This window comes from Exserohilum turcica (genome assembly GCF_000359705.1).
Source record: "Exserohilum turcica Et28A unplaced genomic scaffold SETTUscaffold_17, whole genome shotgun sequence".
NCBI lineage: Eukaryota > Fungi > Ascomycota > Dothideomycetes > Pleosporales > Pleosporaceae > Exserohilum > Exserohilum turcicum.
In genome coordinates this window covers 292,805-318,620 of record NW_007359992.1, presented here as the reverse complement: position 1 = coordinate 318,620, position 25,816 = coordinate 292,805, and the positions used below count along the sequence as shown (strand labels likewise).

Sequence of the window (25,816 nt, the reverse complement as noted above, 5' to 3'; positions counted from 1 at the left end):
TGACTATAGGCGTCGGGGAGAGACATGGCTCCTCTCTTTGCAGCCCCACATCAACGACGATACCCCGCATGCAGGGATCCCGTCTCTTGCGATGCATGTCCAAAATAAAGTGGGGAACTCGATGTAGTAGAAGGAACAAGATACTAACATACTGATTTCCAACGAAAACAAGTCCGCCTCCATCTATCTACATCCCCGACTACGAAGATCCCCCTTCTCCAACCATGTCGCCCCCTCCTCCTCCTCCTCTCCCCAGCACAATGCAAGCCCAACACCTCGACGCCTACAACTCGCCCTACAAACTACGCTCCGTCGCCCTGCCCACACCCACATCTCCACACGACCTCCTCATCAAAGTAAACGCCGCATCCTACTGCCACACGGACGCAGTACTCGCAGCAGGCCAAATGCCCGGGCTACCACGTTCCTTCCCACACATCAGCTGCCACGAGTTCGCCGGCACCGTGCAATCGCACTCTGCGTCTCCCAGCGCCGCGGCACTCAGTTTCGCGGTTGGAACGCAGATCGGAGTCCCAGGACGGGCGTTCCACGCGTGCGGATCGTGTTTCGAGTGTCGGAATGACAGGGCTAGAGACGATGCGGTTGGGACCGATGACGCGGGATACTCTGTGCACTGTGTGCGTGCTGAGAATAACGGGTTGAGTCGGGCGGGGGGCTTCGCGCAGTATGCGGTTGTAGATGCGCGGCAGGTAGCGCGGATCCCGGGTGCCATGACGGCTGTGGAGACGGCGCCGCTGATGTGCGCGGGTGTAACTATCTACGCGGCGCTGAAGCGGAGCGGAGTGCGTAGCGGCGCGCGCGTGGGGATTCTAGGTGCGGGTGGCGGTCTGGGCCATCTCGGGCTGCAGTACGGCGTCAAGATGGGGTATTGGGTGCTTGGGATTGAGGCTGCGGATGCGGCATTAGGACTTGCGCGGAGCGTGGCGGCGACGCTGGAGCCGCGGCCGGTGGTGGTGGATGCGCGGGCGACAGCCGCAGAGGATGTAGTGCGGGATCTCGGTGCGCAGGACGGCAAGGAGGCAGTGGGGGAAATGGGGCTTGATGCTGTTCTTGTGCTGCCAGAGAGCCAGGCGGCGTTTGACTACGGGATGAAGCTGCTCAAGGCCCACGGGACCTGTGTTGTGGTGTCGTTCCCGGAAAAGGGGTTCCATATCGACTCGCGAGATGTCGTCTTCCGCGACATCAAGATCATTGGCAGTCTGGTGGGGAGCAATAAGACGCTGCGGGAGATGCTGGAGTTTTCGGCTGAACACGGTGTTCGGGCTATTTCGACTTCGTTTTCGCTGGCGAGGCTGAACGAGCTGGTTGATGAGTATCGGAATGGGAGAGGAGGAAAGTTGGTGGTTGACATGGCTCTTGAAGACTAGTTATAGGCATAAGTGCTCGTTAAGTACAGCCATACGTCAGACGAGTACCGTGATGGCCAACAGGAACCTCGTTGGGGAAAGATAGTCGTGCGGAGTAGTAGCTGGAGCACTCGCCGGGTTCACTTAATCCATGGTGACGGGCACCTTGAAAGATATTTTACATTTACTTTTGCTATCTTTGATCCGGTGCGGGTATACCGTCATCTCATTCACTCCGTTTGGACGCTACCTATACGGTCAATACCAAATACTCGCTTTATGCTTGTGGGGTCGACTTCTTCAACGACTCGAGTTTCTCAATCTGCCTCTTGAGCATGACCAAAGCACCTAAGCTGATCTTCCGGAGACCATCGCGTTCGCCCTCTCCGTTCCCGTCGGCGCTGCGATCGGCCGTATCTTTGGCGGCACCAATTGCCTTGTCGAGCAGCTTTGGTGCATCCTCGTCTTGGCTCAGATAAAGATAGTCCAGCTCTTCTTTGAAAGGCTCCACATCGTGCGTGAGCGCATGGTGTATAAAGGCCCTGGCTCGGAAGTACGCCCGCTCCGTGTACAATGCACTGCTGAGCTTAGTCTCGGGCGCCGATCGATGTACATCATATCCTGCTTCGTTGTAGTAGGGCTCCTTCACTAGCACCAGGCCCATGAGCGAGACCAGAACTTGCAACAGCGTGCTCTTTGCCGGACTCCAGCTCTCGTTTCTCTCATCCGTATGCCATGTTCCCAACAGACTCAAACAGATCTTGCCATCCTCGTACAAATTGGGGTTCACGGGGCCGTTTCCATTAGTCCAGCTGTGGAAAAAGGCATCAGGGGCTTGTTGTGGATATGACGAGCCAAGGTGGAAGTCGACGACAAACGGAGCAAATTCATAAGGCGTGTCGTTGGGCCCAATCATCAGCACGCGGAGGAGGTCGAGACGAGATTCCCAGGTGCGGACGTAAATTCCAGGGGGTAACGAGGTGCGGAGAATCTTGTGCTCTTTCGCGATACGGCGCATAAAGGCAGAGGATGATGCCGACGGTTGTGATATATAGCGGTGTGATGATGGTGGGGGTGTATCAAGAATGACAAAGGATGCTGGTCCGCTCGTCGACTCTACGTTGCCTTGCTCTATCGACGTGTCGTCGACCTCTGATTCTGGCTGTGGATCCGGTTTTTCTTCCTTTGTCGGCGGCGGCTTGATATCAGGTGTAGTCTTTGTGGTATCTACGTCTTCCTTTGTGGGGTCGATCAGGTCCGGCATCGACTCGTCATCGTCATCGCCGTTCTCATCCTCTTCGTCCTCTGTCGACCAGTCGCCCTCATCTCCGACGGGTGGCTCTCCCTCCATGCCTTCATACTCAATCCACATCTCGTTGAAAGAGGCAGAATCAAAGTCGTCCGAATCGAATTCCTCGTCTAGCTCTTCAATGTACTCTCCTTCGGAATCGTTAAGGTCATTGATAAAATCATCGGCCATGTCACTGCTGTAAGCAAGATGGACACACTCATACGGGACCTTGACATCAACTACAGGCTTGGCTGCGCCGAGACGAACAGTGAGCCTACCGTCCAAGCCCAGATCTATCACCTCGCCAAACCAATTAGGGCCGGTGATGTGCAGTGACGACTGGATCGCTTCAATGTTCTCTGGGTCGAGAATGACAAAATCGCCACGCCGTCGCGTAAGGGCGGTTAATGAGTAGATGTCATACAGGCTCACATCTTCAACGGCGTCGTGGAGCTCGCCCGTGGTGCATGGCGGAAGCAGGTTGTTGCCAAAGAACTCTACATAGGGGTTTTTGAACCACCGCACAGTTGCTATCCGGTCTCGGCCGTTGACAGTCTGGACGATACCTACTTTGGCCGGCTTTTTGGTCTCGGAGCCTTGTGCATTGTCGCCATCACGGACCTCTTTGGAGAAGATGAGCTCGCCTGGCCAGACTTCGTCGTCGTCCTCGACGTTGGGGTCGGGCAGTAGCGCAGAGCTGAGGTCCTGTGTTACTGACAGATCCTGCCATTGTACCGTGACTTGACTGTGGGTCTGCATGACGAGAAAAACGTTGAGATCATATCCTAGCGAGTCTGTTCGCGGTATGCGCGTCACCTTGCCCTGGGGGTATCCGTTGGACAGCGTGTGGGTGCCGTCGTACTTGACGGCCGCGCCAGCAATGTCCTTGAAGCGGACGCGATCGCCCACGGCCACGTCGGCGACGTGATATGACTTGTCGACGCCGTTCTCGGACAAGGGGAGGGTGGTAGCGGTGCCGCCCGAGGCATCGTACTTGTAGAATTCGGGGCTCTCGAACTCGTCTCGGCCCAGGGTGACGGGAGGCTCGTCGGCAGTAAGGGTGCGATTGCGGGAACCAATGCTCCTGGCCAGCCACTGCACGTCAATCTCGGTTGCTCTTGTCTCGACTACCACGCCCACGGGCGGCACGCTTGGATCGTAGGCGCCAAAGCGCCACCGCCCTCTGCGCAGATTGCCCTTTTTTGTCTTGCATGTGTCTCCCACGCTGAGGCGATCGATGGTGGCGTCGTCCTGGTTCAGCTCCGACGGGTCCTCGACCACGACGACCGAGTTGTTGGCCAGCTTGATGGCCACCTCGTCGTAGACGTTCTCGACGCGCCCCACCCAGTCGCCGTAGACGACCAGAGCACCCTCGACGAACTCGTGCACGTTGATCAGCTCCTCGGCGGCGACGTTGCGCACCGAGTGGTCGTCGGTGATGGCCTGGGTGATGTGGCCGCCGTTGAAGAGGGTGGCGGGGAACAGAGTGCAGACAGCCTGGGTGCCGATGACGGTGCCGCTCATGTGGTCCTCAGCCTTGCGCTTGACGACATCGCCCACGTACAGGGCGCGGTCGAGGAGCTGCAGCTTGTGCTCGTAGACGAGCTCCGTCTTGAACTGCGTCTGCCACGACACGAGCACGGTGCCGCGCGGGGGGATGCCGTCCTTGAGGAACTTTGCGAATTGGGCTGCGGGGATATCGCCATCGCACACAATGTCGTCGGGGTAGTCGCGCTGGGGGCGGGGCTCGTGCGAGTCGACGTCGCCAAAGGAGCGCTCGATGATGCCGACGCTGTAGCGGTCGTCGCGGAGCCCGACGGTGTCCTCGACGCAGAAGACGACATGCTCGGCGCGCTGCATTTGGGGGGCTGGGGGGCGCGGGGACGGGCGCGCGGCGGCTTCGGGGGGGGCGTGAGGGGGAGGGGGAAAATGTTGGCGGCGCTGAAGAAGGCCACGAGATTGCTGGGCGCTGCTATCGCGGGCGGCGAGGCGGGCGGGGGCACGCTATTGCTGGTGCGAAGCAGGCGGTCGTGGAACAGCTGCGCGAGGAAGCGCTCGGCAATGGGGGCTTGCTGCTGGTCGCCGTCCGAGGCGGAGGCGTCGTCGTCGTTGGCGGCAGCAGAGGAGAGGGTGGGGGGCGGTCCATGGTTGAGCAGCAGCAGCCAAACGCGGCCCATGTGAAGCTGTGCTAGGCGGAGGGCGAGGGCCGGGGGGCGGCCTTGTGCCTGGCACCTCCGCGCCATGCAAGAATACTTAGTGATGGTAATATCGCCGCGATGCTGTCCCTCTACACCGACTCTCGCACGCATCCACACCCAGCCCCGCCATGGCAGACCCCCTCTACGAGCTGCTCATCCCCTACTTTGACGCCCGCGATGCCGCCCCCGACGCCGCCCCCGACGCCGCCGTCGCCAACGCCTACCTCGCCCGCCTCACCACGCTGCCCTTGGACGCCCTCGGCTCCTCCGAGCAGCAGTCGCTGTCCCAGAGCTCGCAGGCCATTCTGCGCGCCCTCCAGGCTCTCTCCAAGCGATCGCACAGGCCCATCATATCCTCGACCGACCACCTGCGGCACCTCGCCCGCACCCTCCCCCACATAGGCCACCATGTCGCGACCGTCCACGCCGAGCTGCCCCAACTCGAGACGGCCGCGCAAAACTTCTCGCAAAAGTACGCCAGGGGCGCTGAGAATGCCATCCTCGACCGGCGGAGAAAGGCCATGCTGCTGTCGCGGAACATGGACCGCGTCGCTGATGTGCTCGATCTCCCCACTCTCCTCTCGTCCGCCATAAGCTCCTCGACAGCTGCCACGCACACGGCCGCCTCGGCCGCCACGGCCAACGCAAGCTATGCCTCGGCCCTGGATCTCCACGCCCACATCAAGCGCCTACACGCCCTGTACCCCAACTCGCCACTCGTGTCCTCGCTCACGATGCAGGCCGAGCACGAGATGAAGACCATGACCACCAACCTCATCACGTCTCTCCAGACACAGGGAATCAAGCTGGCCGGTGCCATGCGCACAATTGGCTGGCTCCGACGCGTGGCGCCCGAGCTGGACGAATCATGGTCTACCAAGCAAGCGGCCATTGGCAGCGGCGAGGGCACGCTGGGTGCTCTGTTTCTTGTATGCAGGCTGCTATGTCTCGAGTCCATACTCGAGGCCCTCTCCCCGCTGCGCGACCTCGCCGACCAAGAAACCTCGAAGCGCCTAAGCAACCCCGCCAAAGCCCTAGACAGCGGCTGGGCCGCCGGCCAGCAAACAGAAAAGTACTTGAAAAAGTACCTCGAGGTCTTCCGAGAACAGAGTTTTGCAATAATATCCATGTACAAAAGCATCTTCCCTTCTGCGCTTCCCGCTCCAGGCTCGGACGACGCTCCGCCTCCCGTAAAGCCAGCTGATACATCCAATCCCCTCCAACCCATACCCTCTGCTCTCGCCACATTTCCCCTGCACCTTGTAGAAATGCTTTTCGACACGCTGCGAACCTATCTCCCCAACGTGCAAGACCGCTCAGCCCGGGACTCGCTCCTCACACAAGTCCTGTACTGTGCTGGTTCGCTCGGCAGGCTCGGTGCCGACTTTGGCATGATGATTGCGCTGCTAGAAGAGGATTTGCGCGCAGAACTCCAAGCAGCGGACGGCGAGGACACCACTGAAGAAGACGTCGAAGAAGAATGGGTCGACGTCATGAAGAAACACCGTGTCCAAGCCTCCAGGCTGGAGCTGCTGGCTTCGGGTGTAGGCACAGGTAGAACAGCCAGTCCGGCCAGGCCAGTAGCTGCTTGATTGTGATAGCATGTATGATACCCATGATTAGATTAATGAATCCGCCAATGTTTAGTAAAACATTACTCTATATTTCTCCAACGCGAATATCAGGCGTACCCCCGCTTAGTCACAACTACGTTACTTCTATCTGTTGATCATCAAGTACGTTGCCATCTTTGCACTGCTCGAAACACACTACCAATCACAATCAACAGCCTCCTATACAACCCATCCTGTACAAAGCCACAGGAAACAATAATCCAAAAAATATGGAGATTACGATGCAATCCCATCTTTCTTCTCTCACGTTCCCATACACTTTTTCTTCTTCCCAAGACTACTTAGCTCAGCACGTCACGCAAAATGCCTTGAACTCTGCTCCTCCTCCTCCTCCTCCTCCACCAAGATACTTGCAACTCATCCCGTAACAGAAAACTCCTTATATTCACTGTATCTTGGAACTATTTTTTTTCTTATCTACCCAGCCCGTCACCGTCGTGTGTAAGTGTATGTGTTGGTCAGTCAGCATCTAAGTAACTGCCCGTCCGAAGTCTTTTCCAACAAAACCAAACAAGATACACGACGAAACAGCCAATCAGCCAGCCAGTGATCCTGTTGAACAAGACAAAAGCACATCTTCAGACGAGCCACAGCCAGCAATGTGTGTGTGAAAGAGAGAGAAGAAGAAGAAGAAGAAGAAGAAGAAAGGCGGGTTAGAAGATGCTATTACACTCCTAAACACAAAATACAGCATACCGCTCATCCAACAAACATCATCACCCAACAACCGTACATTCCTCGACCAAATCCTCCCCGTGCCAAGTACATTGCACATCTTTCCCATGCACCCAGCCACAGCATAGCGATCCAGCAACGCTAGAATCTAGAGTGGTGAAACGGCCGCGAGGCTGCTGGCAAACATGTCGAGTATGACTACGGCGCGAAATGGCATTGTGTTGTTTGTTTGATTGTTTCCTTGAGGGGAAGAGGAGGGGGCGCCTAAGTTTGTTAGTTAGTTAGTAATGTATGGACATGTATATATGTATGTAGCATGCAAGGCAGAATCAAATAGAAAAATAGAAAAACATACATACAGTAACAAGATAACGACATGTAACATTACAACAGCTTCTTATATACTTGCTTGCTTGGTTGCCTGTGTATCTTTCTTCCTGGCTATTACACACACACATCTACTAACTGTATATCAAAGCCACTACACACAATAATCATGCATTCACATCACACCATTCTCTCACTTCATTTTCCCACTGCAACCAACAACACAAAATAAACATTACACTACTTTCCTATCTCTCTTTTCCCACAATACCATACCCCTTTTATTGTTTTTCCCTCCTTTACATGCCATCCACCAAAACCATTCACACGACCAACTTAGCAAGTAACCGAAACCGCCTTGATTGCCTTTGCACCAATCTGCTTACACTCACCCGGGGTCACCAGACTCACCGCTTCAACCGTATTCTTGCACTTTTCATCCGCCCAAGCCGTCACTGTTGTATTACACGTCAGCCCTAACATCTCTGAGTCCAAGAAAAACAATCAAACAGCCCCCCCCCCCAAAAAAAAATGAGTAAATTAATAATAAAAAGGCCACTTTAACATATAGGGGACACGAAGAAAAAGGCAAAGACTCATTACATATGTACATACCCTTACACCCGTTATTCGCATAATTCAGCACAAGACTGGCGCGACACCCATCTCGAATGACATTGCATCCTACGAGCAAGTCGCCGGAGCCGGCTACATTACAAATAGTGCCCGTACAAGCGGCGGCGGCGTAGCGATCGACCGAGGCCACGACATCCGGGGCCATCTGGCGCGTCGTCATGGGATTGCTCAGCAGCAGCGGGGTTGCAGCGGCTCGTGCGGTGGAAGCCACGACGAGCAGGGTCAGCACTGCTGGCGACAGCATCGCTGGATACCTTAAATCTTACCTTACCTTATTGTACGTACGTACATATCTAACCCTGCTTTGCCTTGTACCCAGCTAGCTAGCCCAGCTTACACAACATGAACATGGCCATGCAATGCGGGACCACCCATCCTTCGCAGCCATCCTTGCACCAGCTCCGGCGATACCAACGTGAGACTCTGGTGATATTCACCAGCTTACCGTATTGCCAAGCCCCCACCAAAAAACAGTTTGAAGCAACCCAGGCAAACAGGTGAGGTAAGTAAGGGCAAGTAAATTACGTCAGAAGCTTTTTTTTTCTTAAAAAAAAAGCTATAAATACATACCTAGATTGCACACACATATATATCCGTCTTGTCCGTTGTAATAACACACAGTTGCTACCCAACTAAGCCCGATCTAACCACTCACACACGGCGAGTCGTTTAGATGTTGTCTTAACAGCTAGCTGATATACCCGTATACAAGACGTCTTGTATACCTCTATCTATCTACTATAGCTAAATACCTGCCGATCTACCTGCCGATCTACCTGCCGATCTACCTACCAGCCGATCCAGCACTCTATCTGCCGGGGGGGGGGGGCTGTACATACGTACGTACGAAACACGGTACGTACGGACCTGGCTACATACATAGATAGCTTCCGCGACCAAGGCCGCACGGAACGACACGGCATCCGAGAATGCCATGACATCCCTCAACCAACCAACCATGTATATACTTCGCCATCGGCAGCATTTCGCAACGCGGAATCCAGAAAAGTCCGAGGTGCGTCTGCGCTTTCAGCCTACCCACTCACATGTATGTAAGAAAGATATAAAAAAGTCTACATGTATGTAATGTATGTGCCCTATTACTTGTGCTTTTTTGCTTAGCGCGCCCGCGGACCGAGCGGACTGTCTGCACGTCTGCAAGTATGCACGTACATATGTATCGAGTAAGACCGGAAAGCCACGGTGTGTGTGTGTGGAATTAGTGCACGAGCATGAACATGAGCATGAGCACGAGCACTCCAGCGCAATGCGATGGCCTCCAGCCCGCACCCCATCCCCCATGTATATACGTGTGTATGTATCGTGTATAATGTCCACGCTGACTGTGTTGAACAAAGTTTCCAGGATTTTTCTTTTTTCTTTTGTTTTTTTCGATCGGCGATGATGAAGATAATAGTATTTGTTTGTATACTATAGTATTCCATGGTTTGCTGCAAGATTGTGTGACATGTGAGATGCACTAGGGTTTGGCCAAGGTTGGGCAAGGTTCCAAGATTGCAAGGGGGGGGGAGAAAAACAAGTTGCTTTAGTTACGAAGAGGAGAGATGAGATGGCCACGCGAAAACTGCGACTGGAAACAAAACAAAACAACACAACACAACACAACACACCACAATGCACGCATGTAGTATTCTGCAGTGCTGTTCAACAACTTTCCCCCTCTCTCTGGTTTTTTTGGATATCCTCAAATCTAGCCCCCCCCCATGCATGATCCTGCACGCTATCACCCTTGCAGTCAAAAATAACACGCAATCCCCCTTCTCACGTGTGATCATACATGTGTGGCGCTACGGGCTTACTTTACTTTACGAGGGGGAGCAGGGGGTGCGATTGAGTCCAGCGACTCAAAACCCAACCTAACCTCCGTTAAGCAGGTCTTTCTCCCACCCCTTATCCGATGCCCTGCGACTTTCCCAAAACTAGGCGATATAGAAATATTGACGCATAACACAGACTTTTTGGGCTCCAAGGGACCAGGGGCCTGAGGGCAAGATTTGCAAACTCTCTTTTCTTTTTTCGTCTTCGCTTGTTTAATAATTTCTCCGCTCCGAAAGTTAATTGTGGTAAACGAGAGTGTCGTTTAGCTCATAGTATTACGCAAGAGAGCTTTGTTCTCGAGAGTGGGGTGGGAAAGACAAGTGATGGAAAGGGAACATCGTGTCTTACATAATATGCCTGTACGGTACATGGGGTGGCCAGTACTGCCGATAGCCCTCCCCCATTCAAGGCTATGATCGATGGGGGAGATGAGGTTCTGACTCGGCAGAGGGGGTACTTCACGTACTGTCTGGAGACCAAGGCGCAGAGGCTAGACATCTCCGCGACGACATAGGGGGGTAGCAGGATGGTTGAAGTTCGTGAGGATCCAGGTAGCACAGCATCATTGCATGTTGCCAACGAGTACTAGCATGGTCCTTTCCCCTCACATGTGGCGTGTTTGTAGCAGCAGCTTTGAAGCCATTCAATAGATCGTTTCCTAGTCGAGCAGCTTCATAAGCTCCTGGAACCGACTGCTATCTCGTACGAAGGATGTTTTGCCTGATATCGGTTGTTGGTCGCAGACTTGAATCCAGGGTTTGCTTGTTGCTTCCAAACTAGTCTGGCTTTGTAGTAGTTCATTCCATGCATGTGGGTAGTGAATGAGCTGGCTATCGGCAGAAGCTTACGGAAAATTCCGTTATTCGTCTCGTCTTACCAGGAAGTTTTCATAGCCTATCCGTAGTCAGTATGGTCCAAGTCTACTTACGGCTGGCACCGACACTAGTCCAAGTTCAGCCCAGTATCAATGTACATCATCAACAAGCATTACTGGCAGTCGAACTCTTCAGAAGTTCAAAGACTGCTCATGCCTTTGACCATGAAGAGATTACAAATACCAACCTTGACAAGGTGCTGACATAGCAGCGTTCCATACACTAGCGCACTATCCCGTAAACCCAGCATCTCCACAGGCTTTCCCTGTACAGATTTCCGGTCTTAAACGTACACGGCCCGCTCCTGATCCGCAAAGGTTAGCTGCCGTCAGCTGCATCATCGAGGCGTAGGATGCATGCTCGCAATACGGGCACCGGGTCATGAACCTTGTCAGCCCAATTGTGTTCCAGATACTCGATTGAAAAGATGCAAAATGTCTGTTCTTCAGACTGTGGCCTGATGACCGGGTAAATCGGGGCTTGCATAGCCGGTATGCACATGTATGCAGATGCGAACAGAGCCTATAGTACCATACAGAGTCAGTCCACCTTATGGCAAATAGCCGACATTTCAGGATTCCATCTAGAACTCCATTATGCGCGTACATCAGGTCATAATGACCGCCGCGGAACTCTTGGTGGCCGCTGTCTGCGAGAGTCGAATGTGCGCTGGATCCATACATAGGCATTACAGTAGCCTCTTTTAGTAAGCTATTATTAGATTGAGACGTGGCCGACGAGTGTTGGTGTATTTGTAGCAGCTCAAGTGCCATTACCAGAAGCCTCTTTGTCGTCGAAATCTCTTCATAGGCCTCTGCTTGTCAGCTGGTTGATCCTGACACAGCAACGTTAGTTTGCTCCAACCTTTTCCGTACATGTTCGACTCACCGGATCCCATCCTACCAAGCAGTTTACCGTCTCAGCCCCAAGTCCAGGATCATTAATCCGATTGCCGCTCGGCATGCGAAACTGGCCCTTCAGCTTCACATAAGCATCGAGAGCATCAACCATGGTCTTTCCAAGCGCCAATGCTTTCTCCGCTCGTGCATGCGAGTAAAAGGTCAGGAACTCGAGTGCATGCTCCCGCTGCCCATTTCCCACCAGTGTGTGAGCAGCCTGCTCAACCCATTCGACGTCGGCAAAAGATGCGTTCTCAAACCCATGCAGCATCTTCTGAACGACGGGCAGATATGTGTCTGGGTCAGAGCATGTGTAATAGAGCACTTGCTTGAAGATGCGTCCAGCAACATGGGTGGCTTCTTGGTACTGGTAGTCGGGGTCCAAGAAGGTTGCCGCGGCGTCCTTGTACAGGTAGCGATGCAGTCCGTACTCGGGTGGGACGCTCTTTACGCCTAGCCACCATGGATTGAAGGGTGCCGTTACAGAGCCCGTCGGCGCAACCCAAATGCGGATGAGGTCGGGGTCCATTTCTGGGCGTAGGGAGACGACCTGGCCATAGCCGGCTTCGTCGTCTGCAATACGGTAGTCGCGAACGCGCTCCATGAGGTCTTTTTCCGTCACGGGAGCCATTGCACGTGTCACATCCTCAAGCGCCGCCTGCGACATGTATTTTGCACCGCCGTCTCGGGCAGTGTAGCCCTCTTCCTGGGGCGCGTACGCATTGAAAATGTTGAATGGCTTGGTGCCGTTGGGGTTCCACCAGCCTTGGTCGACGGCAAAGCTCACAATGTTGGGGCTACCCATATAGTCTGAGCTATTTGCAAAGTCGACTGGGAAGTCTTCAATGTAGCCGGGATAGAGGACGCGCACGTTGTTATCCCCTAGGCGTTCTGCCGCCCACAACTTTTGCCCTCCTGACATCTCCCAGACCACCCAACCCTCGTGCGCATCAGCGATCAGATGCGAGTTGCCGCCATAGTCAGCATAACCGTGCTCGGCAATCAGTTGCCCAATGAGCTCCACGCCTTCGCGCGCGGTACGTGCTCTTTCCAGCACAATACGAGCAAGATCCGAATACTGCAATCCTGTCTGCGGGTTTGGGGTCATTGCAATGAGATCATCGCGGTTCTGGGCCCAGATGTCGCGAACCGCAACGCCCTTTTCATTCACACCACCGTTGGTGAGGGGCGCGGGAAAGCCTTCAAAGTCGGAGTACTCCATGGACAGGTAGCGGAACGTATGCGGTGCTTGCGAGATGTTCATCAGCTTGCCCGGCATGACTGCGTCTTCAGTGACGCCGACGGTGATGGTCTCGTTGGACGCGTGGTCTTTGGCCGGGAAGATTTGAAGCCAATGCGACGATACCTCCTCGCCTGTTCCGCCAAGCATGACGCTCCCGTCGTGGGTGAGTGCCTTGCCCACGTAGAATCCATAACTTGCATGCGAAGTCTTCGCGAGGCCCAAAAGCCCAACGGCGAGAAGATGCTGCAACATCGTGTTGCAAGTATGTAGCGATAGGCAGAAGGCGGCATCTCTGAGAACAAGGTTTTTTTAATCGCCCAGCGAGAGTGGGGAAGTGGGTTGTGTAGATAGCGGTCCGACTAGGTGAGATAACCCCGACGGCACACAATGGGGGATCATCGTGTCGAGATGGCGATGAAAGTGCGCTATGCGAGAACGGGTACGATGATTTGTCAACCGAGTCGTGAACGGATCGAAGCGATAGCGCAGTAGTGGCGTGATTGCTGGTTCCGGAGTAGACCGTGCCGTGCCGGGAACGGATACGACGAATTGAATTCTAGTTGTTAGCCCTTGAACACGAGTTTGCTCATCAGTCCATGTGGTGCAAAACCCGTCGAGGGGTAATGGCGCGGGGGTGCGTGCACAGGCCAGTAGCGCTACGCTAGTCATGGGCGAGAATCGGCAAATGTAACCCGGACATTCGCAGCACGCTTTGAGAAGATGACACCAGCTTTGCATTGCCTCACTGTAGTTGCTGGTTGATCGTCAGTTGACGTGTTGTGACGAATCCGACTGCTTGGTGCCGGCCACGCGGTCGCTACAGGCACGTGTGTGTGTGTGTGTTGAAAGGCGTCAAGTTGGGCTAGTGGCTAGCTAGTAGAAAGGGCGTAGAAGACAATGCAGGTGTAGGTGTATTAGGGCTGTATAGTGGTTAGTCTTTCCAAGAATCAGGTGCATTACCAAATGATGCTGTTCAACGCTGGGCAACATACCATTTTCTAACCCCATGTGTTACCGCTAGTCCTGCACGATGACTTCTGTCTCTCCTTCGTTACATCCACGCCAACCATCCGAGACCCTTACAACCGTGCACCAGACCGGCCCCAAGAAAATAAACTTAGTGATATCCCCGGCGAGCTCATATACACCGCGACCATCCGCTCGTATCCCAGCGATGCCCAAGCGGTGGCAAACTCAAATCAACACTGGTGTGACAACTATCCCTCCGCACACAAAGACTGGCTCCGCACGGCCTGTTTCGCGGACAGGTTCCGCTCCAGCAGATCCAGGGCCATGTTCAGCTCGCATTTGGTCGAATAGATGAAGTGCTATTCTCGCCGATGTCAATAGGGGCATAGGGTGTGTCATCTGTGAAGACTTTGCCTGTCGGTCGCGGCGGACATGCTTGATGGGTTTCTCTGGCGTTTAACCGAGTTTGCTGTTTGGGCGAAACACGCCGTGGATGGTATAAACAAAGCGGGCAGTAGGTTGGGACGGGGGAGGCCACACAGATGGTGGAACGCGTCTGATATGTCCCTGCCTCAAAGGCAACACGCCTCGCCAAGCGTCTGACAGTCGGTCTCGCTCACAGCCCAGGTTGGAGGCTGCGGAAGGGAATCCGTCTGGGGCATGTCCATGGCGCTCTCTCGGAGTCCAGGGGAGCAAGCTGAACGTCCAGACTGTTTACTGCAGACCAAGCCATGCGTGGGCCCAAACATACAAGGCGAAAGAAGCACAGCTCGCCGTGACCGATGACCCGAGCATTGGTGCGCGATTTGAAGCGAGGGCGGATGTAGGTGTAGATGTAGTCGAAGAAGCAATGCACACAACGCTGCGTGCATGGCGGGTACCGTGGCCGGGCGGGGGCGGAGGGACGGATGGAAGCAGCATCGAAGCGCTGAACCTTGGGCGGATGAAGGGGCTAATGCAAAAGTGTTTTGTAGCATGGCACTTGGAGAAACCGATGCGTATACATACACACGTGGGATTGAATCGGGGGGAGGGGGGAGGGGAGAGGAACAGTGGGGATATTGTCCGCGACTAGGCCGGGTTGGGCAGCAGGCAGTGGTGGTTGCGCCATGTTCAGATGGTTGGCCCAAAGGCAGTAGGCCAAGAACGGCTAGTGCGACGGGCTAGCGTCCGGGTCCCGCAATAGGACGGTGGCAGGCATGTCTTTTTTCCACATGACCCGGCGAGGGGGGGGCTATTTAAAGGCCGGCGCGCAGCGAGACGAGACAAGGCGAGACGAGGCGAGACAGACGGGTCAGCAAGCGCGGGGGCGCGGTCGGCGGCAGTATTCGGCGCAGCGGCGGGCGAGCGAGTGGATGGTTGGATGGATGGATGGATGGATGGATGAAGGAACGAAGCAATGAATGGGTGGATGGGTGGTGTGTAGGGATGCTCCGTAACTGGTACCGTAGCTGGTACGGTATTGTAATTACGGTAATTACGAGCCTCCAGAATCTCGGTTACCGGAGGTTTGACCTGCGGACCTCCGAAGTCGCGCACGGACTTGTTTTTGCACAGTTTTTGGTGGTTTGGCGACGTGGCCTGTCAGCCTATATAGCTATCTTTTCCGTATTACTCCACCCACCAAAAACCTAGCGGTAACGAGCCTGGTAGTAACGAGCGAGCCTGGTGGTAGCGAGCCTGGTGGTGACGAGTCTGGTGGTGGCGAGCCGGCTGCTGCAAAACACCAAAATCAGCAGTAGTACTAAATGCGTAAGCTTGTTATGACGTAATTACAACACCCGATTCTGTGTAGTAATTGGTACGATACGGTAATTACGGTGATTACAGCGATTTTGGGCTCGGCTACCGTATTGAGCATCCCTACTGAGGCAGGAGGGAGCAGGGAGCTTGGGCAGATAGATCTACGATGGTCTTGTGCAGGGTCTGTGGAGAAAGTGAGCCGATTTGCGAGCGAAACAATTGCATGTGCGCCCAAAGCGGGCTAGCGCGGGCAGCTGGGTACGGGAGCTGGGAGCTGGGAGCACGAGAAAGCTGCGGCGCTGACAGCAAGACTGAAGCAGTAGTCTAGACCTGTGCTGAGACAAGACGATCTCCGAGCACATTTCGATCATCAATCCCCGGCTGCGCGTAGCACTCACGCGCGCACGGCGGTGCAGATGACAGCCCAGGCGTGCGTCGTGCCGTGCGTGTGCGCGGATGCTTGCCTGCATCGGCCACGACGGTCGGCGGAGAAGTGCAAGCGCGCCGGGGGCTCGCGGGGACGGGCGGCGGGCCTTGAAGGCTTCTTTTGAGCACGCGTGGAGATGCGCTGGGATGCGATGCGGGCGTGGGCGTGGACGAGGCAGTGTGGCAGTGTGGCAGTGTGGCAGTGTGTGTAGTGGTGGTGTGCATGTGGGTGAATGAATGTACTTGGGGCATAGGATAGGGCGTTTTCCTAGGGGTCCAGCCTAGCTCCCAGCGCCCGTGACCAGCAAATGCGACTCTCTGACAAGACCCCATTGCCATGACTTGCAGCAAGCATGCTAGCATGCTACCACTACACCCACCCACTGACTACTTGCTACATTCACACCACCCCCCCCCCAACCCCAGCCCCAGCCCCAGCCCCAGCCTCAGCCCCAGCCCCAGCCCCAGCCCCAAGCCGGCCCTTTGTCCATGTACGCCCCCCTCCCCCCCCCCAAACCACCAGGGCAGCTGTCGTCTCTTTCAAGGTCCCCAGCACCGTCGGCCTCTGCAGCCGGCTGCAGCCACTAGCGTGCGGCAAAAGGGTGGGTCGAGGCCGTGAGGGCCTCGAACACCCTTCTTTTCATCTACCGGGTCTGGAATCACAGGCCACGACTGCGCGCTAATTCCATAACGTCTTTCTCAGCTTCTGTCCGTCTGCACGCCATGGTCTTTGCTGCGGCACTTTCCATGGTGTCGTCGTGACGCTCAAATATGCGAATTGTCCCGTTTCCCATCCCTCCCCTCGCCAGACGTCACCCGCAATGGCGATCCCTTCCCCTTCAAGTCCCACGCCTCCCGACCTCGCTGAGGTTTTGGGCCGTCTAGGGCTGACCGAGTACCTTCACGTCCTGTCGGACAACGGGTTCCACAGCTGGACGGCCGTGGTAGACATCACCGAAGATGACATGACGGCCCTCAACTTCAAGCTCGGCCACCGCAGGCTGCTGCAGCGCGAAATCGCCACCTACCGCGGCCTGCCGCAGTCGCTCTCGCTCGATCCAGAGTCCAATTCCCCAGAGCCCGTTTCGCTGTCCACGTCGGCCCTCGAGAGCTTCACCAGGCAGACGACTACCCCGCCTCCGCGCGAAAAAAGGAGATACCGGCGCCATCCTCGGCCTGACCCCAATGCGCCCAAGAAGCCAAAGACTGCTTGTACGACCTGCACCCGCCTGCGTCTTGCCCGCCTGTGAATGCACACACACTAACCACGCCTCGTAGATGTCAACTTTGCTGACCAGCTCCGCACCGATCCCGAAGTGAGCCAGCTGTCCTTTGTCGACATTGCCCGCGAGGTCGGCCGCCGATGGCAGGAGCTGCCTACCGAGAAGAAGCGCGTGTGGGAGAGCAATGCCGCGCGCGCCATGCAAGAGTTCGAGGCCCAGATGGACGAGTACAAGAAGACGGACAGCTGGCAAAAGTACCAGGTCTACCTCAACGAGTTCAAGACGCAGCAGCTGGCCGCCTCGGCCGGCAAGTCAAGGCCCGCCAACAGCCGCTCCACCACCGACACCTCCAACAACACCAGGCCCTATTCAAATGCGAGTCCCAGCTCCTCAGACAGTCCCGTTTCCTTCCCGCCCATCGCTGCCACCGGCCCGGGTGCCGAGGCGTGCCACAACGCACTAACCATCGCCTTTAGTGAGCTGGTCGCGCTCCGCAGTGAGATTATCAACGGAGGCGTCCAGCATTTTGACGAAAACCGCCTTCCGCCCCAGGACCGCGTCCGCCGGTCCATGCATGCCTTTATCAGGGGAACCGGGTCGCTCCTGTTCATGTGGACGTTTGAGCAGGTCGACGACATAGTGGACCGAATCTACAAGTCTCCCAAAAAGGTCGACGACATGACGCTTGCCGAATGCTTTACCGTCGCAGCCATGGGCGCACACTACGAAATTGATGCATTCCCGGATTCGATGCGACGCCTGCTGTATGCCTCTGGAACCCTGCATTTCAACGAACAGACTGCCAGGCAAGACAACTTCCGGACAATGCGCCTGTTGCTCTCCTTGTCCTTCTTCTCCCTCCTCGAGAAGCACATGAGCGCAAAATACCTGCTTGGTATGTGCGCCCTCTTCTCCACGCTACCCTGCGCCCAAGCTAACAATAACAGCCGCGGGGTTACAGATTGCCCGCTGGAAATGTGCGCCGCCCCAAGGCCGGTCGCAGACGCTAGACGTGGGGTGGCGGAAGATCTTTCGGAGCCTCATCTTTATGGATTCGTGGCTTTCCTACACCCTCGGTTACCCGTCCGAGGTAACGGCTAATGACACCCAGGTAGGATGGCGCGGACGGCATCATTGTCACGACGGCACTAACAAGATCAGATTGCCTGCGTTGTAGACTGGCCCGACTACCTCTCGATCGATGAAATGATTCACACGCAAACCAGCAAGATCAATCTAATTGCAGCTGAAGTCGGAAAGGCGCTCGCAACCCCAGAATTGGCTACCCAGGCAAACATCACGCAGCTTACCCAGAAACTGGAACAATGGCGCAAAGAGGTTCCGTACAAGTTGCAAATTACTACACTCTTGTCTTCGGAGGGCCAGGACATGACGATATTCCAAAGACGGGCCATTTTCATGGTACACGTACGTAGTGCTGCTGTCATCACGTGGCAACGCTAACTCTTGCAGATCATGTATCTTGGCGCCCTGGTTTTGCTATATCGTCAGTTGCTAGTGGCTGCAGCTGGAGCCCAGCTCGTGGATGGAGAAGCAGGCGCGTTGAACAACATGTCGGCCGAGGCGGTCAAGATGTATAGGCGAGAGTGTGCAACGGCTGCGCAGAACATTGCACGCATGTTGGGCCTCATCTCTTTCGACGGTACATTGACGAGGCGCTGCTGGATCATGTAAGTTTTTGTGAAGGCTGAGGAGAAGGCGACTCGACAAGGGCTAACCGGGTGTCAGTATATATTGGTCCTTTTCAGCGGCTATTTGCCTGCTCTTTAGTGCGGCAACCAAACTCATGGATGGTCAAACCGAAGGGGTTGAGGCAGATCTTGCGTATGCGAAATCATGCATGGACATGCTAGAGCCGTGCAAGCCGTGCGAGCCCGTCGCAGCACGGTACCTGAAGACACTGTGGCCACTATACGACAACCTGCAAGATGTGTTTCGCCGCATGGTTGGGCGGTCCAAGAGCAGCATCTTTGCCATTCTGCAACATGATCCGAGCTTGTTGAGCCCTCCTGTGCCTGTGTCGAAGCAGGAGATGGGGCCGATTTCAGAGAAGCTCACGACGCTGTTTACGGACCCTTTTGGGAGAAAGCAAAACGACTTTGGGATTGGGAGGCGTATACTGAGTGACGATGGGTCGCATTCGGTCTTTTGGTTCAGATGAAGAAGGAAATGGTCGACGCGGACACTTTTATCATTTCCTCGAGCGGCTTGGGCGGCCTCTGACGGGCGGCCCCATTTGCACTGCCACGGTCAAAGGTACACGGCGACAACAATAAAGGCGCTTTGGCACATGGGATGCGCGGCTGGCAGACATATCCAGGCTTCCGAGACGGCAGCACCTCTGGCTCCAGTCGGCTTCTGGGACGCGGGACCTGTCGTGGTGCTGCTATATATGGCATTGACTTCAGACGGACGCGCGCCACGGACATTCTAGCAAGGGCGCACTGACACGTTTCAGTTTGTTTACAGCTAACAGACGGGGCCCGCGGCGCGTCATATAAGCGGGCGTGACACGTGTGGGTGTCGGGTCGGAAGTAATGGGTTGCATACAGTGTAGTCTAGGGCAAAGCAGAGAGAAGGGGAGAGAGAGGGAGAGAGAGAGAGGGAGAGAGAGAGAGAGAGAGAGAGAAGGAAGCGAGCTTAGAAGGGAGGGTAAAGGGGGAGAGAAGGGGGGAAGCGATGGTCGGGAGATCACTAGCATTGAGACGGCTGCTACATATGTACCACTAAAAGTGTATAAAAATACTACAGTAAGCGAGTCCAACCTGTATATGTATGTGTATGTGGGTAACATGGGGGAAGATGCAATGGGGGAAAACAGAAAGGAAGAAAAAACCCCCCCCCTTCTCCATCTCCCCCACTAAGTAGTACTATACATACGTTTAGTAATAAGGAGAGGGGGGTATGTAAGAATAAAAACAAAAATGAAGAAGAAGAAAAAGAAAAAAGGAAAAAGAAAAAAGAAAAAAGAGGGGGGGGGGCGGATGTGTGTGAGCAGACAAGCACAAGTGCAAGAAGGCAGCTGCAGTGCCGATCACGGGAGCGCCCGTTTGCCCGGTAGTGGTAGCAGTAGCGCAATACGCCATCGCTGTCAATGGCGCGCCCAGTCCCAGTCCCAGTCCCAGTCAATCAGTTTCCCAGTTTCCCCAGTTCAATCAGTTCAATCAGTTCAATCAGTTCAATCAGTTCAATCAGTTCGTGTCCCCACTCATCCTGTACCTTGGATCGTCAAATGCAAAGCAAGTGAAGTGGGAAAAGAGAGAGAGAGAGAGAGAGAGAGTTTGACAGCCAGAGCCAATTAGTGTTTTTTTGGGTGGGGGAATGGAGTGATTTTTCTCTCTTTGCCAACGGGCCGTTAGGTTTAGTCACGTTAGTTAGCGGACATAGCACTACAGTCACAACCTAGCAGCAAGGTCCCATGGGAAATTGGAATTGCCTCACCCCCCCCCCCAAAACAAAGTGGGGTGGCATGGCATGGGAAGTTTGACACTATTTTTTTTTAAGATTCCCACGCCCCTTGCCTATTGGATCGGCGCTGCATTACGCGTCCCAATATACACACTACTGACATAGTTTGCACATACACATGTACACACAGTACGCTCCATTCACATGCTGACACTTAGATGCTGACACTCGCAAGCTCACAACGCTGCCAAGCTGCACGTAATGCACCATCCTATCATCATTATGAACATGTCAATTGAACAAACCATGTAAAACTTACCACGAGAACTAAAAAAAAATCCCATACATACATACATACATATACATGAGCACGAACCATAGACCATAGACCAAAAAGAATATCACACCCGTCCCCCTACTTACCGGTTTTCCTTTCACCCCGAATAAAGTTTGCAACCCAAAAAAAAGGCCACATTCGCTTCTGTTGGCAAAAAAACAAGACGGACTGGCAAGCAAGCAAGCAAGCAGGTAAACGACTCGGGGCTTGGCTGACGTGGGTGTGTATGTGGGCGAGTCAACGTGGCTTGCGCGGGCGGCACGACTTGCGATATCTGCTCTGAGTCGATACATGGTTGGGGCGAGTGGAATTCCGAGAGCAGCATGTGTGTGAGAGTGAGAGAGAGGGCGTTGAACTAGATGATGATGGCGGCGCCGCATGTACCTACAGTACGAGTCGAGCAGACCGAGGCTGGCTGGGCGAGCGGGGATTGAAACTAAGCGAGATTTTTTTCCTCAATGTTTACCGAAACATGTTTTGGTGGGAGGCCCAACGGGCGGACGTGGACAGTGGGTGAGTTGGCTGGTTGGTTGGGTGTCGCGGGTTCCTTGGGTTGGTTGATGGGAGCGTCACATTCGACTGACACCGTCGCTGTTCTGCACTTGGACATGGCACATGTCTATCGATTGGGGAGGGGTAGCATCGGCGGTCGGCGGGCGGTGTTTTGCGTGGGCTGATGTCGATCGACGTCGTTGTCGTGGGTGGGGATCATGACCACCACCACCAGCAGCAGCGGTGAGAGTACAGCGTGTAGTGTACAACTAGTAGGCACAGTGTTAGCTGCATGGGCGAAGATGGTATGTTGTTCCCCAATCGTGTCGTCGGCCCCCCTAACGACGTCGGCGTGCGCGTCCCCCTCCCCCTCTCGCCTATGTCGAGCTTCTCTCCGATAAGCACACGCACTCGTCACCATCCATAATATTAAAGTGCATCAGAGCCAGGGACCTCCGCAACGACCCCTGGAACGGGTCCCTGGTGGCGGGCCATTGCTCGGCGCAAACACTCAGCGAAAGAGAAGGCGACGGAATCCAAGTGTGATGACGATGGGCGGGCGGCGGGCAAAAACCCCTCTCCTGGGCGCGCTGGTGACCCGTCGCTGGTGGCTGGTGGCTCGTCGGCGGGCAAGTGGTGTCGAGATGGATGTGCGTGACAGCGATAGCGGGCGCGTGGCTGAACAAAGTCGGCCAGAATTAGACGGACGCGCTGTCTATGCAAAGGCGTGCAAGCGCATGGGGAAAGGGGGCGTGTCTAGATCGACCAAAGCGCCCGCCCCCCACTCCGAGGCGCGCCCCGAGCGCTGCCCATTGTGCCCGTCCGTCAGTTCGCGTCATTTGGGTGAAATAGGGAACCGCGTCCCTTGTCCACGGCCTTGAACCGCCCTCGAATCTTCCATCTCCGCCTCGTCTACTACATACACGGCCTGGCCCCCCCCCAAGCCCGCTGCTTCTTCTCCTCCTTCTCCTCCTTCTGCTTCTTCCTCCTTCGGCCGTCTCGCCCCCTTGCCGGTCGCCAACCCCCTCCCCTGTTGGCCAGCGCAGCTTTGCCCACCTTCGTTTGTCTGTGTTGCTTATATAACCACCGAGAAAGAGATTGGGACAGGGAGACACCGATACAAAGAGAGACATCCTCGCAGCATATCAGCCTCGGCCCTGCACCCGCACTGGATACCGATGCAAAGCGACCTCCGCCAGCCGCTCTATTACTACTACTCCTACTACTGCCACCACGACCACGGCCACGGCCACCGCTGCTACGATGGACCACGCACACGCGATGCACATGGAGAGCCCCTTCGCCATCTCACGTGAGGACGTCGACGCCCTCAACTCGTCAAAGGCCTTTTGCGCCCTGAGGCGGTGTCTAGCTGGCCAGGCCGAGTATGTCCCCACCGCCTTGATCCCTCGTCCGCGCCCGGGAAGCTTATCGCCATCGCTATCGCGAGCCTCAAGCTGGCCAGACACAGGCCCCCACGCCCACTGCACCACGACCATATTAATAGTATAAATGTACACAGGCTAATATGCACGCAGCTTTTGCGCCGCACACTCGCAGTGCACACCCCAGTCCAAGCACACATGGCTGCTCCACCGCGACATCCTTCATGCCCTTATCATGCCTATCGTGACGCTCTTCTCGCGCGCTTCGACCCTAGCTTCAGCCGCCCTGTGCACCCAGCGCTCCTCTGACCTCGAACTTGCCTTCTCGGGCGAGTCCCGCAGTGCCTTTATCGGCCTGCAGTGCTTCATCGCCGAAGAGGCAGACTGGTGCCACACCAGAGGCTGCCCAGCATGCGTTGTGACCGAGACGCTGAGCACTGACAGCCACATTCGCCTGACGATTGCAGCAAGCCTGCTTAGCACCGCAAGCGTAGCCACTCCCTCGCAAGACGAGCCTGCCCAGGACGCCAGTGATAGGACACTGCCCCCGCTCCCCCACATTCTGCCTGCCCTCCAGCACGCCGTTAAGAACGATCCTTTCTGGGAAGGCTCAGACATTTGGAGCTACATTCTCTCGCGCGCCACCCAACTCTCTGCTGGTATCCAGGCCCTTATCGCCGAATGCGTAAACCTCGAGTCACTCGTGTCGTCGCCAACCACGGACCGCCCCGCCACTAAGCGCGGCATGACGCACCCCAACGTCCCGTTTGTAGCCTCTGGCCAGGCTGTCGAGGGCAAAGGCGCAAAGCTACGTAAGAGCAAGCTCGCAAAGAGGCAGCTGCGCCTACGAGATGAAGAGATTGAGCTCATGCGCCGTGTCGCAATGCAGTGCTGGGCCAAGGCCAAAGTTCCCAAGAACCTGAGGGCGGATGCGCTAGCCATGGGCGAGAGCAAGAGGACCAGGAGCTTGACTTGCCCGTGAGCAAGCAGTGCTTTTTTTATGCACGGAGGAAAAAAAGCATCACTCTATGGCGTTAACGGTGTCTGGATAGCATATGGATGATACCACAGCATTTGACTCCCTTTTGTGTTTTTGTTTTGTCTTTCTTTTTGTCATGGTGGATTTCTCCTTGCAGTCCTGGTATATGGGGGACAATGGTGTTTTTAGGGGGAATACACACAGTACACGGGGGGTTTTGTGCACGCTCAACATTCCATTTTTTTTTCGGTCTTTCTTCATTCTTTTTCTTGTTGCTTCTTCTTCTCCTTCTACTTGTCTTCTTTCTTTCTTCGTTCTTTTTTTTCCTTCTCATTTCCTATGTTGAAGCATTAGGGTTTCTTTCTAGAGTATACGACCACCACAACAACTGTCTTTGCTTTACTTTAGAGATATATCTCCCTCCCTATTAATTCCCATCTTGACTACTGTTTCCCACATCGCATCCCGGTTCCACGCCTGCACGCTGTGTGACTTTGCACAGCCCAACAACCTGAGGGCAAAAGTGCACCAGAATCAAAACAACGGCCCGACTGCGTACATACATGCACGTATATGCATATGCAAGACATGAGACTTTTTTTCTTATCTCTAGTGCGAGCTTTTATTTTTTCTCTTTCTATTTACTCTCTTCTAAATTATTCTTGGCCTTTGTTTTGCTTTTTCTTCTTCTTTCGCTCGCATAATACCTAAAATACATGATACCCCCACCCGACCGATTGGTCGTACCACTACCACTACTATAGCTTTGCGGAAACAACACTCCCGCCATCAAGCGCAATCGTCGCACCATTAACAAACGAGCCCGCTCGACTCGACAGCCAAATGCACGTGCCAGCCACATCCTCGGGCATCCCAATGCGACCCAGCGGAATCCCACCTTCAATCACATCCTGGTACTTTTCCAGCGTCGCCTTCATCATCTTGCTTTGAAACGGGCCGCACGCAATCGTGTTGCTGGTGATGCCGCGCTTGCCCAGGTGGCTCGCCAGCACGCGGCTCATGTGGTGCAGCCCGGCCTTGGACGCCGAGTACGCAAACGTCTCGAGCGCGGGGACGCGCAGCCCGTCGACGCTGCCGATGTTGATGATGCGCGCGGGCGAGGCGGGTGAAGATGCGGCTTCAAGTAAGGGTGTTACCGCCTGCGTGAGTTGGAAGACGCGCTTCAAGTTCAGGTTCAACACGCGGTCCCACGCAGCGGTTGGATATTTGTCGTAGGATTCGCCCCAGTTGCTGCCGCTGTTGTTGACGAGGACGTCGAGTTCTAGAGGGAAAACACACATTAGTCTCTCTTTCTATGTATCCCTTCTCGCTCTCTCCCTCAAACAGAAAGCAGATGAGGAAAGGAAAAACAAAACAAAAAAAACGTACTTGACGTCCGCTTCCCCAGCTCAGCAGCAATATACGCCGCCGCATCCTCCTTGTACAAATCCGCAGCAATGAAATCCGCAGTCCCAGCGCCCAGCGCATTCATCTCTTTGCACGCCGCCTCGCATGCCTTTGCGTCGCGCGACGACACGAAGACGGTGGCGCCGTTGCGCACGAAGCCCTCGCTGATCATGCGCCCGATGCCTTTTGCGCCGCCGGTAACAAGTACCACTTTGCCCTGTGTTCACCCCATCTAATCGTTAGCCTGTGGGGGTTCCAGAAGTAACAGGAATAATAACTGGAGGAAAGGGGGTTGGTTGGTTGTTGTTGTTGTTGTTGTTGTTGTTGTTGGGAAGTAGTAGATGTGGTAGCGCATGACAAGGAAACATACTTTTACGTCGAACAGGCTGGCCGTATCCATGGTGCCGAGGTGGTGCTGGATTCGATTCGATTCGATTCGCCG

At 55.0% G+C, this 25,816-nt stretch overlaps 10 protein-coding genes across 10 annotated transcripts; 5 read left to right on the top strand and 5 right to left on the bottom strand.

Annotated features, from left to right (window-relative positions):
- Window positions 1-111: 111 nt before the first annotated feature.
- On the top strand, window positions 112-1,558 carry SETTUDRAFT_130315 (uncharacterized protein). The gene has a single exon (XM_008026260.1). The coding sequence runs from the start codon at window positions 225-227 to the stop codon at window positions 1,386-1,388; it is 1,164 nt and encodes a 387-aa protein (XP_008024451.1). The 5' UTR covers window positions 112-224; the 3' UTR covers window positions 1,389-1,558.
- Window positions 1,559-1,644: 86 nt separating this feature from the next.
- Window positions 1,645-4,518, bottom strand: SETTUDRAFT_108619 (uncharacterized protein; the record flags this gene model as incomplete). The annotated part of the gene is made up of 1 exon (XM_008026259.1): window positions 1,645-4,518. The coding sequence occupies one exon, from the start codon at window positions 4,516-4,518 to the stop codon at window positions 1,645-1,647; it is 2,874 nt and encodes a 957-aa protein (XP_008024450.1).
- A 466-nt stretch (window positions 4,519-4,984) lies between these two features.
- SETTUDRAFT_47089 (uncharacterized protein) lies at window positions 4,985-6,448 on the top strand (the record flags this gene model as incomplete). The annotated part of the gene is made up of 1 exon (XM_008026201.1): window positions 4,985-6,448. The coding sequence occupies one exon, from the start codon at window positions 4,985-4,987 to the stop codon at window positions 6,446-6,448; it is 1,464 nt and encodes a 487-aa protein (XP_008024392.1).
- Window positions 6,449-7,828: 1,380 nt separating this feature from the next.
- On the bottom strand, window positions 7,829-8,372 carry SETTUDRAFT_160841 (uncharacterized protein; the record flags this gene model as incomplete). Its single annotated transcript, XM_008026258.1, has 2 exons — window positions 7,829-7,947; window positions 8,108-8,372. 2 exons carry the CDS (start codon window positions 8,370-8,372, stop codon window positions 7,829-7,831), a joined length of 384 nt encoding a protein of 127 aa, XP_008024449.1.
- A 3,242-nt stretch (window positions 8,373-11,614) lies between these two features.
- SETTUDRAFT_108685 (uncharacterized protein) lies at window positions 11,615-13,236 on the bottom strand (the record flags this gene model as incomplete). The annotated part of the gene is made up of 2 exons (XM_008026257.1): window positions 11,615-11,677; window positions 11,731-13,236. 2 exons carry the CDS (start codon window positions 13,234-13,236, stop codon window positions 11,615-11,617), a joined length of 1,569 nt encoding a protein of 522 aa, XP_008024448.1.
- Window positions 13,237-14,525: 1,289 nt separating this feature from the next.
- On the bottom strand, window positions 14,526-15,064 carry SETTUDRAFT_39062 (uncharacterized protein; the record flags this gene model as incomplete). The annotated part of the gene is made up of 3 exons (XM_008026184.1): window positions 14,526-14,663; window positions 14,705-14,905; window positions 14,966-15,064. The coding sequence occupies 3 exons, from the start codon at window positions 15,062-15,064 to the stop codon at window positions 14,526-14,528; spliced, it is 438 nt and encodes a 145-aa protein (XP_008024375.1).
- Window positions 15,065-16,929: 1,865 nt separating this feature from the next.
- Window positions 16,930-19,993, top strand: SETTUDRAFT_168734 (uncharacterized protein). The gene is made up of 6 exons (XM_008026256.1): window positions 16,930-17,334; window positions 17,401-18,240; window positions 18,293-18,456; window positions 18,507-18,773; window positions 18,819-19,036; window positions 19,095-19,993. Exons 1-6 carry the CDS (start codon window positions 16,944-16,946, stop codon window positions 19,525-19,527), a joined length of 2,313 nt encoding a protein of 770 aa, XP_008024447.1. The 5' UTR covers window positions 16,930-16,943; the 3' UTR covers window positions 19,528-19,993.
- A 2,161-nt stretch (window positions 19,994-22,154) lies between these two features.
- On the top strand, window positions 22,155-22,484 carry SETTUDRAFT_39060 (uncharacterized protein; the record flags this gene model as incomplete). Its single annotated transcript, XM_008026183.1, has 1 exon — window positions 22,155-22,484. The coding sequence occupies one exon, from the start codon at window positions 22,155-22,157 to the stop codon at window positions 22,482-22,484; it is 330 nt and encodes a 109-aa protein (XP_008024374.1).
- A 98-nt stretch (window positions 22,485-22,582) lies between these two features.
- SETTUDRAFT_168733 (uncharacterized protein) lies at window positions 22,583-24,393 on the top strand. Its single transcript, XM_008026255.1, has 2 exons — window positions 22,583-22,988; window positions 23,142-24,393. Exons 1-2 carry the CDS (start codon window positions 22,867-22,869, stop codon window positions 23,968-23,970), a joined length of 951 nt encoding a protein of 316 aa, XP_008024446.1. The 5' UTR covers window positions 22,583-22,866; the 3' UTR covers window positions 23,971-24,393.
- A 332-nt stretch (window positions 24,394-24,725) lies between these two features.
- On the bottom strand, window positions 24,726-25,774 carry SETTUDRAFT_108440 (uncharacterized protein; the record flags this gene model as incomplete). The annotated part of the gene is made up of 3 exons (XM_008026254.1): window positions 24,726-25,249; window positions 25,357-25,591; window positions 25,745-25,774. 3 exons carry the CDS (start codon window positions 25,772-25,774, stop codon window positions 24,726-24,728), a joined length of 789 nt encoding a protein of 262 aa, XP_008024445.1.
- Between the last annotated feature and the right edge of the window lie 42 nt (window positions 25,775-25,816).

Excerpts from the sequence above, each read along its gene's own strand:
- SETTUDRAFT_130315 (XM_008026260.1), top strand. The coding sequence starts at position 225 with ATGTCGCCCCCTCCTCCTCCTCCTCTCCCCAGCACAATGCAAGCCCAA.
- SETTUDRAFT_168734 (XM_008026256.1), top strand. The coding sequence starts at position 16,944 with ATGGCGATCCCTTCCCCTTCAAGTCCCACGCCTCCCGACCTCGCTGAG. Across the intron at positions 18,241-18,292 it reads GAGCGCAAAATACCTGCTTG|CCGCGGGGTTACAGATTGCC; the intron begins GTATGTGCGCCC and ends TAACAATAACAG. Across the intron at positions 19,037-19,094 it reads ACGAGGCGCTGCTGGATCAT|TATATATTGGTCCTTTTCAG; the intron begins GTAAGTTTTTGT and ends ACCGGGTGTCAG.
- SETTUDRAFT_168733 (XM_008026255.1), top strand. The coding sequence starts at position 22,867 with ATGGACCACGCACACGCGATGCACATGGAGAGCCCCTTCGCCATCTCA. Across the intron at positions 22,989-23,141 it reads TGTCTAGCTGGCCAGGCCGA|CTTTTGCGCCGCACACTCGC; the intron begins GTATGTCCCCAC and ends ATATGCACGCAG.